This window comes from Vidua macroura, chromosome 13 (assembly GCF_024509145.1).
Source record: "Vidua macroura isolate BioBank_ID:100142 chromosome 13, ASM2450914v1, whole genome shotgun sequence".
In the NCBI taxonomy this organism is placed as follows: domain Eukaryota; kingdom Metazoa; phylum Chordata; class Aves; order Passeriformes; family Viduidae; genus Vidua; species Vidua macroura.
Genome location: NC_071583.1, coordinates 17,551,940 through 17,576,169, shown reverse-complemented (window position 1 = coordinate 17,576,169; position 24,230 = coordinate 17,551,940). Strand labels below are relative to the sequence as shown.

The following is a 24,230-nucleotide window of genomic DNA, read 5'->3' as shown; positions in this document are numbered from 1 at the left end:
CCAATGTTAAAACTAGACCAACACTAAAGAAATCAGTGGGTGGCAGGTTCAAAATAGAAGGAAATACTTCATGAAACATTTATAGTTCAGCTGTGGAAATGTGCAAGAAAGTGAAATGGATTTTAATGTTTCATATAGACTCAAAAAGTAATTGGTCTAATTGAAAGAGGAAAAGTCTTGCTTCCTGAGTTCTTTGTAATGAGAGCCAAAGTGAGCTGGAAAAAAAGGGAGAATTTTCCCTGGAAGACTTGTAGTGAAGAACCTGAGTAAGTCCAGAACCATCCTGCATTAGAGGGAATCCATAGATGTTTATATGGAACTGTCAGTGAAAAGGGGTTGAGAACCACAAAATGTTCCCAAGGGCTGCCATTCCCTGTCAGTTTTAAGGAACAGAATTTGTGAGGCCAGAGGATGAGAGGTAATGGCATAGCCAGCTTTCAGGGGTTTGGAGAAATTGCTGTGTAAAAAATAGTACATTTTAATCCTTTTTCCTAATTTTAATCCTTTAAAAAATACCATTACATAACTCATTTAGAAGATTCCTGTCTTTGTTGATAGTGTTGTTGAAGATCTAATATTTCCACAGCTGTGTTCAGTATTGCTCCTTTGAGAAAAATATCTGTCTTGTGGAAAAAATAAGTCAGCTTTTATGCATTACTATCATATGAAAAAATCTCACAGAGAAACATAGATTTGTTTCAGTAATATTGCATGGAAAACCTACAGATTTCTCTGCATATGTTCATAATACTGCACACTTGGAATGAAAGATCTTTTCACTGAATTAACAGAACTGTTTCAAAGTACTTTGTAGGAAACAGTGTGTTATGAGCTGGTCTGAATAACTCACTTTATCAAAGTTACATTAATATAATTAACAGACTAAAACAGAAGTAATGAATCAGAAGTTTACAATCAATAACTGTGTGGAAATCTGCATCCTACACAAAGAATTAAACTCCAAACAGATGGAAATTCTACCAAACTACAGTAATTGTTTACTTAGTGGCTGTAGGAAGTTCCTTACATAACAGACTATTGGAGAAGAAATTACAAGGTAAATGGTTTTTAAGATGAACCTTTTAAATAATCCCTCTCTGAATGCTTTAATTTACTTTAATCCTTAAATCCTTGGGAGAAAAGACTATTTATTGAATGGAGCCAGGATGGCTCAAACAGACTGGAAGATTATTGTTTGGGGGGATTCTCTCAACTCTTGAGTATTTTGCTCACTTGTAGAGACTACAGGGAATGTTTGTGTCCAGTGTGGCTGCAAAGCCTTAGGAATGGCCATGGAGCCCTGGGCAGCAACGTTGCTGGCCTTTATGGGGAAAGTGAATAGCACAGCCTCTGTACCTCCCAAACACCAGGGGATGTTTTCAGTCCAGCCTAAGGCTTCTGGACCTTATCATAAATAATCAGGCTTTTCCCCCAGCTGTCTTGCTCCTAATAGCCAGAATAGTTTTGCATAATTTATGCTCTTGTAGAAAAGAAAGACATTTTTATGAAGGAAGCTGCAGTCTGGGGAAGAGACATTGTTTCTTTTTCTTGACATTAATATGGTCTTCAAATTAATTATAATGCACTACATTTCCCAAGCTGAAAAAAATTGCAGTTTCTGAATACAGAGCTTTGAAGTCAATGCCCCAGATAAGCCTTATTACCCATAGAACTCCCAAATAAAAATAAGTGAAGATTGATGATTTTAGTCACCAGGACAGTTGATTTGGGGGCAGCCCTCTGGATTCCCACAGAGAGGCATCAATGAAGGACAGACCTGTAGGAAATACAGCTCAAACTCTGCTACTGGTTTTAGTGAGGGGCTGAAATGGGATGGTTCATGTGAGCTTTGTGGGCTCATACAATAATGTTCAGCTACTGGGCTATGGCAAGAGAAGTTGCTCTCAGCCTCCAGCCCATCTATCTCTCTGTTCAAAGGAGTTTCCCCTTTGTATCCTGTGGTGGTGGTGGTGGTGGTGTTATTTATTCCCCCTTATTATCCTGTATTACCCTGCAACACCCCACTGTGGGAATTTTTACCAGACTTGACTGCAGAGCAGAGGCAGTCGTGTGCTGCTCCAAGGAACTCCAGAGCAATGACCAGATTGTGTGTTGGGAAACTTTATGAACTGTTCACAGGCTGATAAAGTCAGTGAATACTTATGGAAATGTGGAGGATTCTGTCCAGCAGCAGTTAGGCAGGATGAGGGAGGATCAGGCTGGGCTCTCTGGGAAATGCATAAGCAGAACTGTCCTGGCCCAGGTCAGAGCCCAGCTCGGCCAGTTCCCCAGCTTTGACAGTGAGAAAGGGCATTGCTGTTTCTGGGCTTCCTTTGCTTCCATTTTCCTTGAAGCAAAGTAAAGCTGTGGTTTTGGGACAGATGTTTCATTTAGTTTCAAGATTCACCCTGAGGTAGTTTGGCTTTTTTTCTGCCATTCCCAAGGGAGTGGCTGGAGCTGAGTCAGGGGAGGTTTAGGTTGGTATCAGGGAGAAGGGCGCTGGGCACTGCCCAGGCTCCCCAGGGAAAGGTCACTGCCACAAGGCTCCCAGAGCTCCAGGAATGTTTGGACAACACTCCCAGGCACAGGGTGGGATTGTTGGGGTGTCTGTGTAGGGATTGGATCAATGATCCCCATGGATCCCTTCCAACTCAGAATACTCTGGGATCCTTTTAAGACTGATCAAACATTATCCAGTTGAGAGAAGCACATTTACTGTGTGAAAAAGTTGATACCATAGAGGTAATGAATCTGTTGGTTTACTTTTGCTAACTGAAGTATTTCAGTATCATAAAAGGGATGATAATTTATCATTAATTGGTTTCTGGGGTGGTCAAAATGTTCTATGCAGTACTCAAGTCTGTAAGTTCTTTCAGAGACACACAATGGTGCAAAATGTGTTTTTAAAGGTAATTTAGTGACCCAGTAACTCTTGCATCATGTAGAATGGAAGATTTTTATGCTTGATGGTCTCTCTTCACTTCTTAAATTGAAAATAAAAGAACAGTGCTGTGTCTTTATGGGTCTCTCCTGATGGAATTTTAATGTAGAACAGGGTGTCTGTTAGCAAGGAACATTGCATCTGTAATGAGACTTTTTAACCTGGTTAGTGGGAACATTAAACACTATATTTCCATTGACTTTCATTATAGCAGTTGTAAAAAAAATGTTCAAATTATACTTGCAGGCATTTGAACATAGCTTCTTGGTACCTGAATTGGTATAAAACTTAGGAGTAGGATGTTAATTTATTGGGAAAATAAAAAGCTAGATTCATTTTGATCATATGATTGTTTCTTAATGTGGAAAAGGAGATCTGTTTAATACATTTTAGAGGTTTTTAAGTGACGTCTTCGCTACTTTTAGATGGAAAAAGTGTTCCAACATTTTTCCACAATACTTTGGGGCCTTGAGACTGAACAGCAGTTGTTGACATCTTTAAATCAAAGCTCTTATTTCACATGTCTGCTGTTTTTTCCCCATTTAAAATAGTCTTCAGTGTGCCAAGAGAAGTAAAATTAAAGCCTTGAAATAGAGTTTGGGATTCAGTGGTAACTAACTGTAAGACAGGGGTCATGTTACTAAAGATGCAATAAAAGCAGGGATCTCTTTTGTTCATTAGGAAATAGAAATGTGTGCCTGCTGAGCAAGTCCAACATATTATTATAAATCTTTTTGCATGGATGTTTGTACCTTTTTCACTTTACAAGAAGACAGTGAGACTGTTAAGCAGGGCTTCTTCCAAATGAGGGTTGGTTACACGGTTCGCTAAATCTTTAAATGCTTCCTGCAGCCAAAACCAGCTTTAAAGGAAATCTCCTTAAAAACATTCACTATTTCCAAAGGTTTGGCTTCACCTCTGTGGTTGGGATGTTCTACAAGGTGGCCATGGTGTGGTTCTGACCCCTTAGAGCACTGATTTGACCTGAAGTTTGGTCTTCCAAAACCCAATCCATGACTTCAGTGAGGAGAGGTGGTGTAGAAGTTGTATCAGATGTTGGTACCTCAAGTTCTTTGTTATTTTGACATTGGTTGGTTGTTTGAGGCTGTAAATCCAAAGCCGGTCCCTGGGGTTACACTTCCAGCTGAGGAGAGATTTTGAAGCTTCCTGAGGAGCCCTCCGGAACACCAGAAATTGTATTGGTCTGCAAACCCATGGTCAGCAGAGTTGCTCTCTGCAAACTACTTCATGCAGAAAGTTATCAGGGATATTGTGTAAATCTATTTTGGTAGTGTTTACTCATAATTTTACTATTTTTCTGTCTATAGACTTGTCTGAAAATTGTATACATTGAAATATAAACATAGTACTTAAATGAGAAAATGTTTTCTCAGGAGAGTTTCCGCCAGTTAACGCTGGCACTACCACATGACACAAATGATAAACTGTTTATTTTCTTGCTGTGATGTAACTGTTTACGAAGCTGTGACTTGAAAGAGCTTTAAAGTTCATCAATTTCTTTCAGTAAAAGCCCACATTTTTGGTAGAAAAATGTTAACATTCTGTTTCCTAGTTCTGATAGTTATTTTCTTTTAGCGTGCTATGGGGTTTTTGCAGTAAGTGCAAGCATAATGGATATTTCAGAATCGAAATTCAGAAATTACATCAACTACTCTCTGTAGTGTTACTGTAAGAGTGAATTAACTGAGTGAAATTCACTTTGTCAGGGGCAAATAGAAAGCAAGTGGTTACACAGCAACTCCTTTTCAGGGCAGAGTGATTTGTAGCTTTGTTGTGGAGGGATCTCTATTAAATTGAAATGGAAAGTGGAGAAGGGTAGATAGCATGAACTCAATTTCTGGGGTCTCAGAGATTCTAATAGCCTCAAAACATGGGCATTAATAATGAAAATCTCATTTTGGGAGGTATTTGATGCCTTTATTTTTCTGAGGTTTTTGTGTGGTTTTTGTTGAGTTTTTTTTCCTAAGAAAGCTCTTTTACCTTAGCTTAGAGAAAACATTGCCTCTAATTGTTCCTTCAAATTCAGAAAGCTGTCCAAGCCTCCATGGAAATAAGATTATTTTTTGGAGACCTCCACAGTTTTTATCATACCAGAAGTGCCTGGCCCTGGCTCAGGCAGATCCTCCAAGTTCCGTCATCATTTCCTCAGTAAAAACAACAATGTCTTCTATACCTGTTGTATTAATTTGGTGATAACCACAGGATGTCTTCTGCTCCATTTCAATTTATATGAGATTTAGCAAGTCTTGTCAAAATTCTGATGTGGGATCCTTGAGCCAACAATGCAAGTCACAACTTAGAAATCTAACTGAGATTCGAAACCCGCAAAAATCCTCTTATGCCACAAAGCATTGTGGTTCTGGAATTGCTATGGCTGTTGAATCCTAACCTCTCCTATTCTGGTCTCTTACTGACTGTAAAATAACTTTCCCTCTTGTAGTTTCAACATTCACACCTTGTATTCAGATCTGTTTACCTTGCATTTGTCTCTGGCTGGGTTACTGAAAATGTTATATTTAGGGGTTTGTTGTACTATAAGCAGTTTCCTCTCTGAAATGTTTTAAAAATTCTGATGGGACATCTCTGCAGTCTTAGAAAATTGCAGCTGGTTCACTCTTGAATTTATCTATGAATAGAAGTCAGCTGCATGTGTGTGTGGAGAACAGGAGAAATGAGAATGCTGCTATGCATCTCCCAGATCCCATTGCCTAGCAGCAATGTTACTGGATTGGCTTAGCAGGATCTCCCTCAAAGCAATTCTCAGCAGGGACTTGCCATAAGGGCTCTCACAATATTTATATATATATATATATATATATATATATATATACACTATTTCATAAGACTTCTGAGTCTGATAACACTTAGCAAAACTATTATTCCATTCTCAATCCAATGGCCTTCTCAAAGTATATTCATTTCCAATGTAAGCCTGCAAAAATTAATTATTTGCTCAAATATATTGTAGAGAATAAACTACAGTGGTTTTACGTTGAGCTGTTCTTGCATATTTTTATCGTACTGGTGGCCAAAGATTCCAAACTTGTTCCCATGTTTTTCTTGACCAAGAATTCTCAGGTCACTGTGTCCTAGAGTCACAAGCTGTAAAATGGTGACAATCCCATTTACTTTGTTTATAAAATTCTTTCAAGCTCATTGTTTAGAAGTGATGAGAGTTTTATAGTAAAGCCCATTCCACTTCCAATATAATTGGTCATTTTGAAGAGTGGATTTGAGCTGCTTCCATCTGACATATGGAAATGTGCAAGTTAAATTGCCCATGTATTTCTGAAGTGAGCAAGCACCCACCCGTTTGTTGTGTCCTTCATCCCTTGGCTTCTTTCTCCTGCTTGGTCTCCTGCCTCTGCTACTGTTGTGCTCCATTTCGAGAACATTTTTCCTTCGTTCTCTGTCTCGCTACTGGGGCTTTACTTTGGCATTGTAACTTCACTTCAGGTCACGTTCCACTGCTGAGGGCTCCTCATAGGAACAACTTCCACAGCGTGATGTCAGGCAGGCTTGATACTCATTGCACTAAACCTCCAAAGGAATAATCTTAGTCAAATTAGTTGCATAAAGTTCACTTTTATGGTGAACTTTTATACTTTTATGGTATCTTAATAGTGAAAAAAGCACACCTTGGAAAAAATATATGTTAATGGTCGCAATAAATCTTGATTCATCTGTATTTTAGTGGTGTTATCCCATGAAAATCCAGTGGAGAATTTCTTTTGGGTCTTAGGACTCTGAATGTTTGATAAGAGAAGAATTCTGCTTGAATGAAAATACTTGCAGCAATATGTGGTGTTTTGCTCAAGTTTATTGTAAGACTACACATCCTGTACAGTGTAAAAATCTAACAAACTAACTATGGTACAGATCAGTGGAACCCATTACTGTGACTTTAAAAATAATTTTTAAAAATTAAAATATGCTTCGTTAAAAAAAAAAATCCAGATAGAACTTAATTGCTCATTCCTCTAGTTCATCACAATGTGTGTTTGAATACAGGAAGCTTTTTGGGTCATCTAAAACAAATAATTTAATTTTTTTTTTTTTTTTTTTTTTTTTTTTTTTTTTAATTTCACTTGGAAGAGAGCTTAACACTGCAAAATGGTAGAAAATCCAATCCTTTGTGTGTTTTAAGAAATTTGATTCCTGCATCGCCAGAATGTTCATAGCTCAAGGATTTTTATCTTTTATGTACAATTTTTACAGTTGATGGTATCACTTAAAATGTTTTAAATTCAGTTAATCAAATAAGATAGAACCAGGCTGAGGGTTTAGTTATATTTTTAAATCCTAAAATCTGATCTTATAGAGGGTGTGCCTGGGGGCACAGTTTGACTTGTTGTGTTTCAGCAGAATAGTGTTAATAGAAATAAAAATAGATGTCAAAATCTTAAGCTTCAATTTTTACATTTAATGGTTTTATAATGAAACAATATGAAGAAACACACTGGTACCTTCAGTAGATAATATACAGGATCATATTTATGGTAGTAGGAAGGGTTTTTAAGCTTAAATTTTTACATTTGATGGTTTTATAATGAAACAATATGAAGAAACACACTGGTACCTTCAGTAGATAATATACAGTATCATATTTATGGCAGTAGGAAGGGTTTAAATCAGAAATAAGCAGGCCAATGAGTAGAGAGAATAAATAAAACTGCATTTTTAGACATGGGGGCTGCAATGCAGAATTTGGGGGGTTTATTTGGTCTTCTGTGGTTTAAGAACAACACTGCAATAGGATCTTATGCATGAAAATGAATGTGGGGAGAGCTGCCTTGTGTTGATGTAGTTGTTTTCAAGGTGAACATGTTCCAAGTGGGAATCTTCATGTTCCTCCTCGCTGTGGTCATGCTCGTCCTCGTGGTGGGTCTGAGTCCTGCAGATGCGTTCTGGGGGCACCGTCCTGTGACACAGGGGAGACATCATGTTACAGTCATGTTCTAATCATTCCAGATAACTCTTAACTTCATCATTTATTTTAGTTGCTGTCTATTTAGATATTTGAAAATGTTAAGTTCATCAGTACATTAAATTTTCTCAATTACATATTTACTGAGGACTTTCAAAAGCCATTATTTTGAACATTCTCTCCTTGCATTGTTTTCTCATTTATATCATATACTGAGTTTTCCTGAGGAAAGTATTACCACGTGTTGCTGAATGCAAACTTTGTCTGACACGTGGGAATTCTCTCTTTGTCATTCCTTTGCCTTACAAACCAGCACAGAGAGCCTGGATCACACACGTGGCTCCCCAGCTGGGGCTGCTGGAACCTGCTCACCAGGTGACTCCAGCTGCTGACTCCTCCCATTATTTTGTTATCACTTTGGGCTCTGCTCCAGGAGCAGAAAAGCTGGTGATTGCTGGTGATGAGCATTTTCAGTAACTGTGAGGAAGGGGGAAATCTCACTTCTGTCATATTAAGAAATACTGCAGAACAAAACTCACGATTCAGCTCCTCCTTCGGACTTTTTTAACAAATATTTACTTTAACATAACAAATTCCTAAAGCAAAGCATGTCTTATTTATTTTAATGTCATTAATGAAACAAAGCGCTTGGAAATTACCTTATTTTATTATTGTTCAGTCTTAGAAAACGTAGTTTTCTCATTTCATCAATCCCAAAGGGTACAGCCTTCAATTCATTGTGATCCAAAAAGAGCTCCCTCAGGGAGTGGTAAGCTCCAAAAAATGACACTGGGTCAATGCCATCGTCGGTGAGTTTGTTAAAGGACAGGTAGAGATACTCCAGCCCGGGCCTCATGTGGCCAAACACATAGCCTGGAATTCGTTCAATCCGATTTCCTATAAGTACCAGATGGAGTAAAGATTTTGGCAGATAGGAGGGAACATGATACAACTTATTATAAGAGAGATCGATTGACTCCAAGTTCCTGCATTAAAGGAGAAAAGAAAAAAAGGCTGAAACCCCTCTGAGCTCCTGCCCTGGCAGTGCTGTGTTCTGTACAAGGCTCTGCTTCATGGCATCACCAGGGAATGAAATTTCCAAGGGAAATTTGTTTCTCTTAATTGGGCAGAATGCATTTTATGGAACATCGTCATGCATAATTACTCTGGGAATAGAAATAATTAAGTCATGAATTACCAATCAAGCACAATGATTTTGTTGATGGGAAGCGATCTCCGGTAATGGGGGGGGGGGGGGGGGGGGGCTGGGGGGCAGAACAGAGGAATCCCAAGGGACTTATTTGGGATTGCAGCAATAATGAGTTAGACTGAAGAACTAGAATAACCTTGGGATTTCAGTCATTATCCCATTAACAGAGAATTTTAAGCTTTGTTCTGAAGCCCATTTGAAATGGAATTGTGTGAATGAATCAGTCCCACATGCTTCATTTCCAGGGATGAGAAATGCCATCAGTAGTAACAGCGTGGTTGTTTTCAGCTTAAGGAATTTGCAAGTTCAGGAATCAAGAGATAGGGCTGCAGCTGCCAGTGATGGCCAGGTACCCTGCTCAGCTTGGCAAATCATTTAGCAGGAAAATCAAAAGCACTGTCATCTTTTACTACTTACATTCTCATTGCTCACTCTGCTTATATTCTGTTCTTAGACAATGCAGCTGTACAGTCTTCCCTTCATCTTATTTACTTTTATAATTTTTAATCCAATGGGAAATAAGGCTAGGATAGTATTAAATTATTTTTAAATTACCTGTGAGATAATTATGTATCAATACTAAATTACCATGTAATTGTATATAGTATTATTTATAATTAATGTTCCTTTTTGAATGGGTGGTCAGGAAAAAAATTGACTTTTATGTTAATATGTTACAGATTTGAGGCAAAAAAATCTTTCTATTTGACAGCTGAGTATCTACTAGATTATACAATTAGGCAAAGGAAATTTAGAAAAATTAGCAAAGGAAAACAAATCAAAGCATAATTACAACTCCAAGTTAAAAGTAATGAAGTGCAAATATTTATTTGATTATTTGACTCACTAAAAAGAGAGAAAAATGAAATAAATGTATTTTAAATGTCTGGTACTTACTCTTGGTTTATCCAAGCCAAAGGTGCTATCCTGTGCTCTTCTAATTTGTTATGCTTTAGCCCAATGATGTTGATGTTTCTGGTATGGTTAAAGCAAATTTCTGACACTTCTTCAATTTGATTATGTTCAAGATATAACTCCTGTAAGTGCATTTGGGAAGAAAATTTGTGAGATCAGAATAGGCTGAGTTTTCCCATTGCAAATTCCAAGTGCAGCAATTACCTGTCCCCTGTATCCCCTGGTCTGTTAATTCTGAATCTGAACCAGAGTCAGTTTGTAGCTGCAGTGGGACCATCAGAAACACAATTTTTCAAAGCAATTGTTTTGTTTTCTCATTTGTGAGAATACATATTGCTTTGAAAGGGCAAACAGAAGGAATTGCTTCTGTTTGGGTGTTTGTTGGGGGGTTGTTGTCGTTAGTATTTATTTTGGTTGTTTTGGATTTTTTTTACCTCAAGAGTGGCAGGAAGACCTTGTGGTATAATTCTAAATTTATTTCTCCCCAGTCGCAAATAAGACAGACTTTTCAGAGGATAAAAGGCCAAAGGACTGACATTTGCTTCACTAAGCTTATTTCCTTCTAATTCCAGAGTGACCAAGTTCTTTAAATCTAAGGAGAAAAAGTTTAATTTCAGTTAATTAATGCCATCTTATATCTTGTTAAAATGCACATTCATAATTTAACGGTCTTAAACATTACCCAGATCAGTTCACAGCAATGAACAATAAAAATGAACTGATAACTCATAATCATGGAATTGTTCATAAGTTTGTAGAGCTTTAGAGATTGACCGCAGCTTTATTTACATTTTCCTCTCCCAGTCCAAATGGAAAGGGCAGCAGCTGATCCAGTTTAGATGGGACTCTTTTGGCAAGAGAGGAAAGGAAGCAAAAAAGTCCATCAAATTCTGACATGGATGGTACCCTTTCTTTTTTCTTTCTCTTTTTTCTATCAGCCTATGTTTAAACTGGCTTCAAATGATCATGGTTGACTCCAATTAGATTCTTTCTTATTTTTCATGGACATCAAAATCTGTTCACTTCCATGCAATTTAAAAATAACTAAAATGGTTTCACCACACATAAAGCCATCAGGTTAAAGGTGGGGATAGTAGCTGTCTTCAGCATGCTTCAAATTCAACTCCACTTAGTGACCTTAAAAATAAACTGCTTTGGGAGAGGAGCAGTTGCATAAGGGAAAATATAATTTTAAAATACTTTGTCATGCAGGTCTTTCAGCTTGTGCTGCCTTTTAAAGACATGGCACCTTCAAGCTAACAATTATTTTTCTATGTCAAACCAGGTTCAACATTCAGTTTTTCAAATTTATTTTGACTTTTCATATGATTGGCATTCATTTTTTTAAATACCTTTTAAGCCGTCTTCATCAATGGCATGAAGTTGGTTGTCATTTATTTTTATTTCTTCCAAAGTTGATGGCAATTCAGAGGGAATAAGTACCAGCATATTTCCATCCAAATACAAACGTTTCAGCTTTTTCAGGATCTTATCATAGGGATGAAGAGCATTTGTATTATCAAGGTGCAAAATACACAGTTAAATATTGAGTTAAGATTTTCTAAAACACACACTCTGTAAGGTTTTTCAGCAGCAGTGCAGTAGTATCCAGTGTTTTGAATAAAAAAAAAACTATTATCTTTTTCTTGTCAGTCTAATTAATAGGTTAGTTTTTGCTAAATATTAACAAAAGTGCCAGTTAATGTCACATGTAGCTCAGAGAGCTTCCCCACAGCCCTGCTGCAGCTCCCCAGGATCATTGGTTACATTCCTGCTGCTCTCTGTGAATTGTGGAAATATTGCCTCACTACACTGTGCAGTATTTAGGACTTCAAAGTACATGCATTTAGAAATCACATGCTTATCCTCTTGATCTGTGAGTAAACTGATGATTTTCTGTAGGTCAGCAAATTTACTCAGGCAGAAGCAGCTTTCAGTAACTGAGGGTTATTATGCTAAAGCCAGCTTAAAAAATTGGTATGAAAAATTATCATATCTTAACTTTAATTCTTTATTATGGTGAGAGATTTCTCAAAGTAGCTATTGAGCTATACAACGCTTACTTATACAAGGTGCAAAGTGGCTTAGATCCATAAACTGAAAAGCAAAAAACATTATTTAAAAAACAAAGGCAGCAATTACTGAGAGGGTAGCAGAAGAGGAGTTGGCTTTCTTACTTTGAATGCTTTGGGACCTATGCCAGGAGAGGTAATGTTATTTTTACTCAGATCAATCCATTCCAAATTGGGTATCCCATTGAATGCTTCATCTGAGATAGTAGTGATGCTATTTCCTGGGACACAAGGCAAGAAAAAATTTGAGTTCTGAAATACAGTCTGCACCTGAGGTGTGTAATATTGCATCTGGAAAATATATCACAAAAATAGCATTATGGACAGTAATTTTGTGTAGATATAGTCATCTTGGTATTTAAGCGCTGGCATGCAAATCTAATGGTTTTAATTTCTTGTTTTAAAGGCTTAGCTGTAAAATTATTTCTAAAACTTTTCTTTGTTAAGGAATGACAAAGCATTAACAGTGCTGTTGACTGCATTTGAGGGTGGATGTTGTTAGAAAAGTCATGTAAAGTAGATCCATTAATTACCTGTAAGGTCTAAACTTGTTAGGTCTGGATCTGAGATGGGAGGTATTTGTGTAAGTTTGGCATTGATGCAGCTTACTGTGGTGTCCGAGGTGGAACATCCAGAGGGCAAAGGAGGAGTTTCTATGGGTGGAACAGGAATTGGGAAATGAGATGGAATTCTGAAAGCACCATCATCTTCATCACTTTCATACTGCACATCTCCTGCATCTCCTGTTCTGGGGACAGGCAGCTTCTCTCTGTGACGCCCTTTGTGCCTCTGGCGATTCTTTTTGCCTTTCCTTTTTCTTTTCTTCTCCCCTTTTTTGTGACCCTCCTTGTCTCTAATCTCTATCACTTCTGTTGGAAGCAGCTCATCCTTTTCCATCTGAGTTTGTGCTGATGGCAGAACACTGGTGGTGTCGAGGTCCTTGGGGTCTGGGGAGTCACCAGACAACTCAGTGATGTCATCCAGTGAAATTATACCGGAGTCCAGCGAGGAGGCTAATGAGGGAAAAAACAACAAAACAACACAAAAGAGTGTGATAAACTAAAATATTAGTAAGCACTGTTTCCCACATACAGCAGAAAATTATGACAATAGAATATTATTCCTCTTAGAATATGATTCAAAGAATAAAAATGTGGTCTTAAATTGCTGTTTCGTAAAAGGCACACTTGACTGACAAATTATGGAGGCAGCCGTACAGAAGAGTTTGTGCACAGCTACAGTTCCTGAGAACTCCAGACAAAAAGGTGGAAAAATTAATACAGCCTTCATTATCTTCTTTTTTGACTTATTATGAATTATGGTTTTTGTGTTGATGGAGGTGTCTAAAGAGGAAAAATAATGTGTCTGGAAGTGGGAGCTAATTTGGAAAAAATTCACAAAGGTCAAGACCTGTTCTCCAAAAGGGACTGTCAGGGGAGGAGTTGGCTGCAGGTGGGGGTCTCACCAGGGAAATGCATTAACTCCATTTCCAAAATGCAGTTTTTACTTCCATAATAGGACAATTCTAATAAAAGGAGTTTAAATATCTCAGTCAACATGACTTTTACAGTTTTACAATGAATTCCTATGATGTCTCATCTCAGAGTGTCACATGCATATACACATGAGGATAAATATTTCTTACAGGAGGAGGAGATTGAGTTCAGTACTTTGCAGATATGAAATATTGGGAGTGTGGGAAGGAAAGGAAGGAAATCACATCTCGTATTTATCTCTTCCGTTCCTTTTCTTTTTAAAAGTACCAGTTTTATTTAAATTATTGTGAAATACCAAGATTGTCGTTCTGGGGCTTCTTTTGTGAATTGACTTTCTTCTGTTGATTTACATCAAATTGCTACAAGTTTTTGCACTCCTAAAAAAGATTTACCAGTCTGTATGTCTAATACATCAATAATGGCCAGTAGTTATTGATTGATCCTTTATAAATGGAAATGGGACAGAAAATATAAGTAAATGTTATTTCTTCATACATTTACAAAGTTCTGTAAATGTAGGGGGAAGCACAAAGGGGAAGTAAAAAAATAAATACAATTATCTTTACTATTGCATACTTAGCATCATCTTTTCTTTAAATGTGGCATCAAACTCATCTAACAGAGTGCTCAGAGAAACTGAGGTCAACTGGAGTAGAAACTCTGAAGAGCTGCTTTTATCATGGAATTCAGGATAATGTGTACCTTGTAACTTTTGGGATCATTAAATGCAGTGTTTATGTAAGGTTTTAAAAAATCTGTGGTGTCCCATACCAGTTTCAGAACACACTGGGCAGCACTCTCCTGTGGGAATGACAGTCTGGGGACATTTCAGAGGATGACACATGGCTGTGTCACAGATCACCTCTCCCTTGGAGCACAGGCAGGTGACGCAGGGCTGGGGAGACCACACGGCTTTGTCGAACATGATCATCCCATTAGCTGTGCACTGCCCCTTCTTCCCTGGGAACACAAAGTGGGAAATGGGAGTGAAACAGCTTAAAGTAAACCAACAGTGTTCATTTAAAATTTTGGAAAGAAGTACTACTATTGTGTTCTCATTCTGAAAATATGTAAAATACACCCTATTCAAAGGATCTTATCATTATTCCTTACTTTTCATAGCTGTATTTTCTTCAGCTTTTTAGTAATCTCCAGTTATGGAAAACTTGAATATTTTTTCCAGACCTTCTTCTATTCCTGTCTTGTACACTACAGATCTTTTCTAATATCTTGTACATTAAATGAGAAAATTTTATTAAGGCCCTGCAGAACTGGGACGGTAACAATATTCAGTTTATAGTGACAGTTCATAGGCTTGGTGGAAGTAAAGTCCATTCTGGGATGACTGATGAGATGGCAAAAATGCCCACTTCCCTGTAACTTGCTTCATCTGAGGAAAAAAAACAAAACAAAACCAAAAACACCTCTTTTCTAGAAAAGCAGTAATCTAGAACTACTTGTGCTATGAAATACTCTGTCTCTCAATTTCTGGACACGTACCTACAAAAGACTGAGATCTCCCCAGGGTACTGGTTGAAATTTTCAGAAAGAAATGTAATTTTGTAAGCTCTAGTCAGATACTCAGTAGGGAAGTGATCTGGAGAGCACAGAGACTTGGGAAGGAAACTAACCCGAGTCTTCCTTTCATTCCAGTGGTGGAGTTCACCTCAGCAGAATCTTCCCTGGGCAGTTCTCACCCAGACTCCAGGATAAACATTGCACTTTAGCACATTGCTTTTTTTATTTTTGGTTTTTTGAGAGAAGGAAAACCAAGGTTGAGATTCTTCATCCCATGCAAATATTCCTATTTTTCTGTGTACCTCTAGATCTTGTTGAGAAGCTGAACTCCCTCACACCTTCCTTTTCCTCTTTCTAACCAACCTAAGAATGCATTGCTGAAGTGTTTTTTTCAGATGAAAACCCATTTCCAAGTTAACTTTGTACTTCCCTGCATATAAAGAAAAAGAAATTTCCTCTTTACCTATTCAGTTTGACTTCCTCCTTCAGATGAAAATTAATACGGTGGAAAAATCTTTTCTCACCTGAATCTGCATGCCAAGGAGACTTTCACTTGTGGTGCACAAATTGTCTTTGGAGGGGTTCTTTGTAGGGTTTGTTTTCCCACGCTCTGCCCTGCTCCATGCCTGGGTGTTTAGTGTTAATAAGAGTATTCAGGATAGCCTCTAAATAACCTTGTAAGACTATTGTAAATATTTCATTTGAAATGTCTCTGGGATTAATATTTGTCTCAAAATGAGGCATTTTGCAGTCTTTCAAGGTAGTCCTACTTCATAACAAAGGTGCTTACTTTGTCCTTCTACTCAAAGACCACTGGATATCAATCTGTTTTCTACAATAAAAATAAATTATCAGAATCATCCCATTTGGATGATCCTCTATATTCCATATTTTTTTTTAAATGCTTTGATTTAAATTGTTCTTTAGGATGGAAAAGGCAAGAAATTAAAGTTTTGAGTAGTTGCATCTTGTTTTTTCAAAGGTCTGGGACATCTCTGCCTCATTTCAGCTGCATAAAGTTGTGCTCTAAGCAATTCCAACCATGTCAACTGGAGGAGGAGAGGAATTAGCCTGGGCCAAGTGTTAGTTGGCTTTAAGTCCCTTGTCATTTCACCCAGGTATCTGCAATCCAGCTGTTTGCTGGATCCTGACTTTGGGGTTTATGTGCTTGCCAGTACGCCACAATACTTCTTTTAAATAACCTCCAAAAGAAACACAAAAAGAATCCTGCACTTACTCATGTTAAACAATAAAACAATTACTGTTCCAGAAGAGCATAATCTGGCTTGAGAAGGAAATTCTTCTGTGCTTCCTAAAATTCTTTCTTTTGTTTTAGCTACTAGAGTGTATCAGAAATCAGTGTAAATCTTGTCTGAATAAGCATAAAGATCTGAGTTATCAGGCTTGGCCTCTGCAGGCTTCTTTAACAAATGATCCTTTTTTCCCTGGGTACACGAGAGTTGCATGTGCTCAAAGACAAAGGTTTTACCCTTTGGGTGTATTGGAGAGCTGCTGTCTGGCACTGTGGGGATTCCCAGAACCCCTGTGAGACACAAAAAGGCTGTGCTGAGACGCTCCTCACGTTTCCTGACCACTGAGTCACTTCAGCTTGCTGGTGTGAGCAGGGAGAGGTGGGGGGTGAGAGATCAGAGATGGTGCAGCAGTGAACATCCTACTCTGCTCTACCTGATGGACAACTGCAAATTACCTCATATTGTGGCCAACTGTTTGATTTAATTTAAATGTTCACATGATTATAATCTGGAGGAATTAGATATGTCTAGTTACTGTTAAACCTCCAGTTAGCAGCTAATTTTCATCCTGCATATATCTGTAAATTCGGGTGGGTTTGGGTTTTTTTTAGACTCCTAAGAGCAAAACAAGTAGCTAAGAGAATGGAAATTAATGTTTGGATTGCATTCTCTTCTATTCTGAAGCATGATTAATAATAGTGTTATATTATTTAATAGGCTCTGTTTTTTCCAAATCTGACATTAACTTGAAAAAATTTTGAACTTTAAAAGCTAGACTAAAAAAATACCTTGTGGTTCCAGTCTTTGGCAGATGAGCATAGGACTTTTAACCTTTGGAAATATGGTGTAAATTCAGCATGGAGTTCCAAATAAAATGAGTTCAGTGGTTTTAGCTCAGCTTTTGGATGCAAGTCCAGATAGAAAGAAACAAGTGGGGTGGGGAGGGGGAAGAGCTGTGCATTATTTCAGCATGACTGATGGTCCTGACAGAAACTCTGGAATATCTTACATGAAGTGTATGCTACTTACGTGGGATTTTCCTCTGTTTAAAAAATATTTTCAAATTAAATGTTTGACATTAGTAATATGTATAATGTTGCAATACACACTGAAAATGCCATAGTCCAGAGTTTTGCTAGTTTTCCTATTCAAACCCCTTAGTTTCAAATACTTGATTTGAAATGGTTCAGCCTTTCTGAAGTAAGGACTCACAACAAACAGTAATTGTGTGGAAAATGTGTCTGATTTATGTTTGGCCATTTGAGACCTCTTAACCCAGTGGTCATGTCTGTTGTGTGACACACTGAAAGGCTTAAATTCTTGCTCATAAAAATAGATTATTATTATTTTATATAGAATATGGGAATCAGGGCATTCTGGTTTGGTTTTGTTTTGTTTTTTTCCCATAAAATTCATTGAACTGCATATGAAGATTTTACTTAGTGTGTGATCTCTTGAGGAATGGAAATATCTCTATCCATAAAATACATATTACTACAGAGGTGAAAACCTCTGGATCACCAAAAAGGCAAGTTTTTTATAAATCACACTACTGAGCTTCTATTAAATAAATCTGGGTTGTCAATATAGATGGAGCGTCAGAGTGGTCTTGTGTTGAATGAGTAGGATTTCTTCTCTTTTAACTCAGTTTTCCATCATAAGGGTCTTGTTTATAGTGCAACTTCCATATTGCAGCCACTACCAAGTGTTATTAAGTTATTTACAAAATCAAGAATTATTCCTGAAGGTTTGCAATTTTCAAAAATGCAACCCATAAAGTAAAAATAAAAACTTGAATCTCTTTTAATTAACACTGCTGTTACTGGTGTTGAGGCCTCAGTGAAATGTTAATTGACTTTGGAGATATATTGAGCAATAATTCTTTAAAATGGCCTCCAAACTGGGAACACAAGTTTGGAACACATTGGAAGTTATGAAAATACCCCATTTCTTGTTCATTAAGATAAAAAAATAATGCAGATAACTTGCAGGCAATATTGCTGTTACCTGGCAAAGCAGGGTTTGATAAAAAGCCTCATAATGCCAACCACAAAATGGCTGCAGAAGGCAGCAGGTATGTGTGGAAGTAGAGCTAAAATAAAGCTTTAATGAGCTCACCTGTCTGAAATGAGAAGTCAGCCCCCCAAGGAGCAGAGGGGCTGTGTTCTCACCTGGTAAGACGCTGTAGGTGCTCTCGTGTTGCCCCAGCCCCACCAGGGAGTCAAACACGCCCATGACGCTGTCATCGATGGTGATGAGCGGGATCCTGGGCCCCAGGGGCTCCAGCCCGGCTGCCCTGGGGCTCCTGTGCCTTGCCCTGGGGGGCATCCTGCTCCTCTGCCTCCTGCCAGCAGCGCCTTCGGCTGGGCACAAATCCCTGCACAGCCAGAGGAGCAGGAAATAACAGAGCAGTGATGGTGCCTGCATCGTCTATGGGTCCCACAGAGTGTCCTGGAATGGGAAAAAGAGGGGAATCGGGGACCTGGAAAACTTTTAGGACCATATCAGTCACACACGGCACTTTTCAAGGTAAGTGAGCTAAGAAATGGTAGTTCAATATAACCAAGGTTCTCCTTGGAAAGAAATTGCCCTCTGAGAGCTCCAGTGACCAGTTTGATTGTAGTGATTCTCAACAGTCGCCATCAAACGGGTGCTGGTTTGTGTTTGGGGCTGCATTTGAAAAGGTGATTTGGATTTGCAGTGCCAGAGGCATTGGCTGTTCGGTAATTGTTGCTGCTCCCAGCAAGGGACTTCTTGAGAGTTCTGTAAAATGTGTCTTCCTTTTTTTATTTCTTCCAGAGTGTTGTAACTTCTGGGTGTGGGAATGGAAAAGTAACAGAAAAATGCCCAATTCATTTGTGATGTGCTGCCCCAAATGCTTTTGTGTTGGCATTTCTGTGCAAGGTGTTTTTTCACTGTAAATGAAGAGATGTTGCTTTTCCATACATCCCTGGCCATCCATTTCTCTAACAGGATCTACTTGGTTCTGCAGAGGACACCTTCAGGAAGTTTGTGCTATTTCTGACATCCCACAACTGCTTTTCCAGTGGAAGTTTTTATGGAGTGTAGGCTCTAGTATGGTTGATCTAGAATGGGTTGTGTTCTGCATTTACTTATTAAAAAATTCAAAATAATTGAGCTTATGACAGAAAAATTACATTTACTGTCACCAATAGGTGGCATTCCAAAACAGAGCAGTCAAGATTCAGGAGCACACACAAGGAAGGATATCCAGCAGTGGATTGCTGTACCAGTGTGGAAGGAAATAAGAGCCTGTACATCCAGGGTCATTAATGTCAGAGCTGTGTTGCATAATTCTTGCAAAAAGGCAATGCTGCTGTCCCGTGGCCTATTTTAACTGAGACAGCACAAACAGGAGACATTTGTGTTCTTGGGAGAGTGAGAATTAGTGAAGGACTTGGAGCTCTTGGGCTTTGTGGCCAAGACAAGGCTTAGAGCATGGCCACGGTTTTTCTCTGAGGAAGTTTTGAGAGGATTAAAAAATGCTTTTTCTTAATGTTCATCAGACCTGGCTTTGAATGTCATCTTTCACTTTGGAGTTAATATTATTATAATTATATTGTATAAATATTGGACAGTATTGTTTCAGGAACTTGAACTGTGGTTTTGCCTGAAATAGATTTTGTTTAAAAGCTTGTTCATCTTGGTATTTTCTGATTTATAGAACAGGTCACATTTTTGGTACAAGTTGTCTAGCTGTTTTTTAATAGAAGGCATGTGATTGATTGCATGTTTTCCATGCTTTTCACATCATAATTCTCATATGTTTTTTTTTATTCTCATGTTTTAAAATGGAAAAGTTGCCAGTAAATAAGCTTAAGAGTATGCATTTTACTTCTTTTTAATATTGTCCTTTCTGTGCTCAACTATTTTAAAATTAAAATGTTATTGCAAATTTAGATATTAATTTGCAGGACTTGAAGTTAATATTTTTATATATGAAGGGAATTTGAGATGCAAGTATCTCACGCAAATCCTCACAGCATCTCCTGGAATGGCAGGTTTTGAAATGAATCCAGACTTTAGTTTGCTGCTTTCTGCCCCTCGGAAATCGCTTATTCCAAAATGCTGTATAGGCCCTATAGCTTTTTATTTACAGCAATTACTGTTAGTTAACATCTCCAATCGGTGCAGAAGCTTGCCCTCTGCACTGAAAATGCCTGATCTTGTTGAGAAAGTGCTCATTTCTGAGTGCCTCAGGACAAATGAGCCAAAGCCTTTGGTGTCTGCCTTGCGTGGTAATGAGTGGCTGTAAAATTACACAGGAAACTTCTGTTCCACAAGCTGGGCTGAAACATACTGAGAGCCCTCAGGGAAAACTGGATGTACAAAGGAAAGGCTTGGCCATGTGTGTTCATTCTGTCAAGTTTTTGACATCTTAATTATGGTTCCATTTTTCTGGGATACTCTATAATAGCACCAGAACTGTGCAGTTACAATGCTGCTGTATTGCACTTGGGCTTTTTTAACATTTAACCATTTCTTCTTGTGACCAGAGGCACATAAAGGCATGACTGAAATACTTTTCCATTCTCCATTTCTTTTTAAGTCAGGAATAATATGGAGTGAATTATATTACATTAACTGTAGAGATTTTAATGTACATTAAAAGATGTTTTGCTAGGAACTTAAAGAGTAAAATTCTGTAGTAAAGCAAATTACTTTAAAGTGAAACTTGGTTTCATAAAGTACTTTATAAATACAAATTTTTAAAAATCAGAAACAAAACAACAGAAAACACACCACACACCCCCCCCAAAAAATATGTTTATAAACTAATCTTGTTCACATGTGTGTTTATATGCTAATTTTTTACACCAATTTAACTCTTCAGCACTGAAAGCTTAATATTGCTACTTTCAACCAAATTATGTTCTTTGCATGCAAAACACTGGGCTGCTGAGTTCCTTTCCTTGGCTTTGTTAATAAGTGCTGCCTTACATTTTAAGGCCCAAGTTGTGAAAGGCCTTGGGTGCTTTGGGCCTTTCCTGCCCATGTCTGGGATCCTCAGATTATCTCTCAGGAGGGTGTATTTCATATAGGGCCAGCCAACTTTTAATGTGGGGGAAATTCAGCCTATTCCATTTATGACTTTTATAATAAATCATTGCATAGTAAAATAAAATTATAGATAGCCGGTGTAATAAAATTATTAACTGTTTGTGTTGCCAGATAGTCTCAACGTGGCTGCATTGCTGTACCTTTTTTCATTTTACCCATAAATATTTAGATCAGGAACAGTATGTGAAAGCATCTTTATTACCTTTACGTTTCCTTTGTAATGTGTTCAGTAATTTGTACCTTTATCTTCAGTACCTGTCAGCTTGCTATTTTGTTAATGGAAATAGTTAATTTTTAAAGGAGAGACCCTTTAGAAATACCAGAATATCAGAATTTATTAAATAATCTATCTTCATCTATTCAGTCAAAATTCAAACACATTTCTAGGATGTCAGCGTGATATCTCATGACACACAGGGGTTAAAGTGCTTTGCCAAGATTTTTCACTCACTCGTTTTTAAATGCATTGCACAGAAATGAGATACATTTATCCATAGCAGCCAGAGCAGTTGCACTTTCCGTTAGTTTAAGTTGGATGTGCATGGCAAACATTCAGACAGAACAAAAAGCAGCTCAACGGGTATTGCACACTTAATCTAGAAAGGCATTTCTGTTCAGTATTGCTAAATACAGCCCACATTATTTCATTTCAAATATTACATATTTGCAAAGTTAACATGAAGTTTAAGCCATTCAACGTCATGCTTTAAGCAGTAATTTAAAATGTAAAACATTTTACCTTGAAATGTAACCTAACAGCAGATTCTGCTTGCTGTCATTTAGTCTCCTGTTGCAAATGAAACAAAATCTCAGTGATATCTTTAAAACAAACAGAGAAACTGTAGGGATTGTTGAAACATGTGAGATGATTCCTTAGTTAAGTCTGGAATAGCTTCTTCCCCTGGGGAGCCAGGGCTGAGTTCTGTGTGCAGAGCCTCAGCCTGTGCTGGTGCTCGGAGCACTGGAACCTCGCTCGGGCAAATGAGGAGCAGCACAATGCCTTCGGTCCCGAGGCTGACAAGGCACAGCTGGAAATCCTTTTCCAGTACTTACAGTCACATAAGGAACAAGGAAATGGAATGTTTGCAAAAGAAACAAAATTCTGTGTTTTATTCAGTGCTGGTTTCTGTATTTAGAAGTTCAGTTTCCAGGCGGCATGACTTAATGTAGATTTTTATAAAATAATAAGATCTAATACACTTTGGCAGATGTAGCCTTAACATAAAAACATTTATTAAAATTAGAACGTTTTTTTCAATTCATGTTTTCCTAATCCGCTTCTGCACTTAAAGGCTGTCATCTATAAGTAGCAAGCCTTTCTGTTGAAGTTTTAGCATGGAAAGTTTTTCTTTTGTTCATTTACAGTGATTATTTCACTGCAGGTTGTAGCTTATGCATGGAAAATAAAACGACCAAAGCACCTTCCCTTCATTTTTTCTCTTTGTAAGGCTAATTACATCCTGAAACATGATCCTGAAGCTGAGCTCTGCAGAAGTTGCAGGGAAGTTGGTGATCCAGAGAGGAGGAGGGAGGGAATTAAGGGTACATTACCACAAGTCCTGTGCGTGCCAGCAGAGCCTTTTCTTGCATCCCCAGGTCGCTCCAAGTGTCCCGGGGGTGATGGGATGGGTCTGCTGAGCTTCAAAATGACAAATTCACCTGGGACACTGAGTTTTCTGAGTTCTGCTGACATTAAAAATCTGTTGTTTCCTTGAACTCACAGCCTGAGGAATATTTAGACAGATAGTCATGGAATGGTGTAACCATTGAGTTAACCATAATTGTTAACTGGTGTGTGGTGGAAAGATACTGGGAGAACACATTGTCTCTTAAAATAGGCATCCAGTTCCTACTGTGCTCTGCTTTGCAAAGCCAAAAGAAGAAATATTAAACTTTGGTGATTTATCTGGAGCTGTTTGAAAGGAAAGGAGACAGTCACATAAAAAAATGGAGTGAAAATCTGGATGGAAGGAACCTTAAAGTTTATCCCATTCCTCCCCTCTGCTCTGGGTAGGAACACATTCCACTGTCCCAGGCTGCTCCAAGCCCCATCCAGCCTGGCCTGGGACACTGCCAGGGATCCAGGGGCAGCCACAGCTGCTCTGGGCACCCTGTGCCAGGGCCTGCCCACCCTCACAGGGAAGAATTTCTTCCCAGTCTCATCTAACCCTGCCCTCCTTCAGCTTAAGGCCTTTCCCCCTTGTCCTGTCACTCCAGGCCCTTGTCCCAAGCCCCTCTCCAGCTCTCTGGGAGCCCCTTTAGGCCCTGCAAAGGGCTCTGAGGTGTCCCCAAAGCCTTCTCTTCTCCTGGCTGAACAGCCCCAGGTCTCTCAACCTGTCTTCATTAGTGAGGTGTAGGTTCAGACACGCATTGAGATCCTTCAGTCAGCTTAGGGGATTTAGGATTTTCACTATATGTCTGAGGCCCTTGCTTATCTTCTCAACTTTTATTAAGGAAAAAATAAAGACAGACTGAGGGATCTGCAAAGACACAGGTCCCTCTTCATGAAAATGGCATTGCACTTTCCTGCAATGAGCAGTAACACTTGAAAATTGTAGGAGCTGTTAAAGAGTGGCCCGTGGCTGCCTGATATCAAGAAGGTTTTAGGATTTTTAATTGGAAAAAAAAATGTGTATGACAATGGACATCATCTTCTGCCTTTCAATGAGATTTAAATCTGTGTAAGATTAATAATTAGGTTGGCTTTAATATTGTTATTTACATTAAAATTTTCCACATAAACTTGCCTGTCATAATTACTAAAGAAAAAAATGCTGTATATTCTGCTAAAAGTT

General features: G+C 38.3%; 2 protein-coding genes across 3 annotated transcripts in view; one reads left to right on the top strand and one right to left on the bottom strand.

Annotated features, from left to right (window-relative positions):
* The window catches only part of CENPP (centromere protein P), a 113,748-nt gene that overhangs the window by 73,323 nt on the left and 16,195 nt on the right, over positions 1-24,230 (top strand). The window lies entirely within an intron of this gene.
* ECM2 (extracellular matrix protein 2) lies at positions 7,365-22,385 on the bottom strand. Its single transcript, XM_053989005.1, has 10 exons — positions 22,175-22,385; positions 18,525-18,804; positions 14,354-14,542; positions 12,620-13,099; positions 12,192-12,307; positions 11,367-11,502; positions 10,449-10,606; positions 9,997-10,136; positions 8,549-8,875; positions 7,365-7,883 (listed from the first exon to the last, which is right to left on the bottom strand). Exons 2-10 carry the CDS (start codon positions 18,778-18,780, stop codon positions 7,679-7,681), a joined length of 2,007 nt encoding a protein of 668 aa, XP_053844980.1. The 5' UTR covers positions 18,781-18,804; positions 22,175-22,385; the 3' UTR covers positions 7,365-7,678.

Bases quoted from the DNA above. Each gene is read 5' to 3' on its own strand.
- ECM2 (XM_053989005.1), bottom strand. From the start codon at position 18,780: ATGCAGGCACCATCACTGCTCTGTTATTTCCTGCTCCTCTGGCTGTGC. The intron at 11,503-12,191 runs GTAAGAAAGCCA...CCCTATGATAAG, and splicing joins TAGGTCCCAAAGCATTCAAA to ATCCTGAAAAAGCTGAAACG. The intron at 7,884-8,548 runs GTAATTTCCAAG...CCTGTGTCACAG, and splicing joins CTGAACAATAATAAAATAAG to GACGGTGCCCCCAGAACGCA.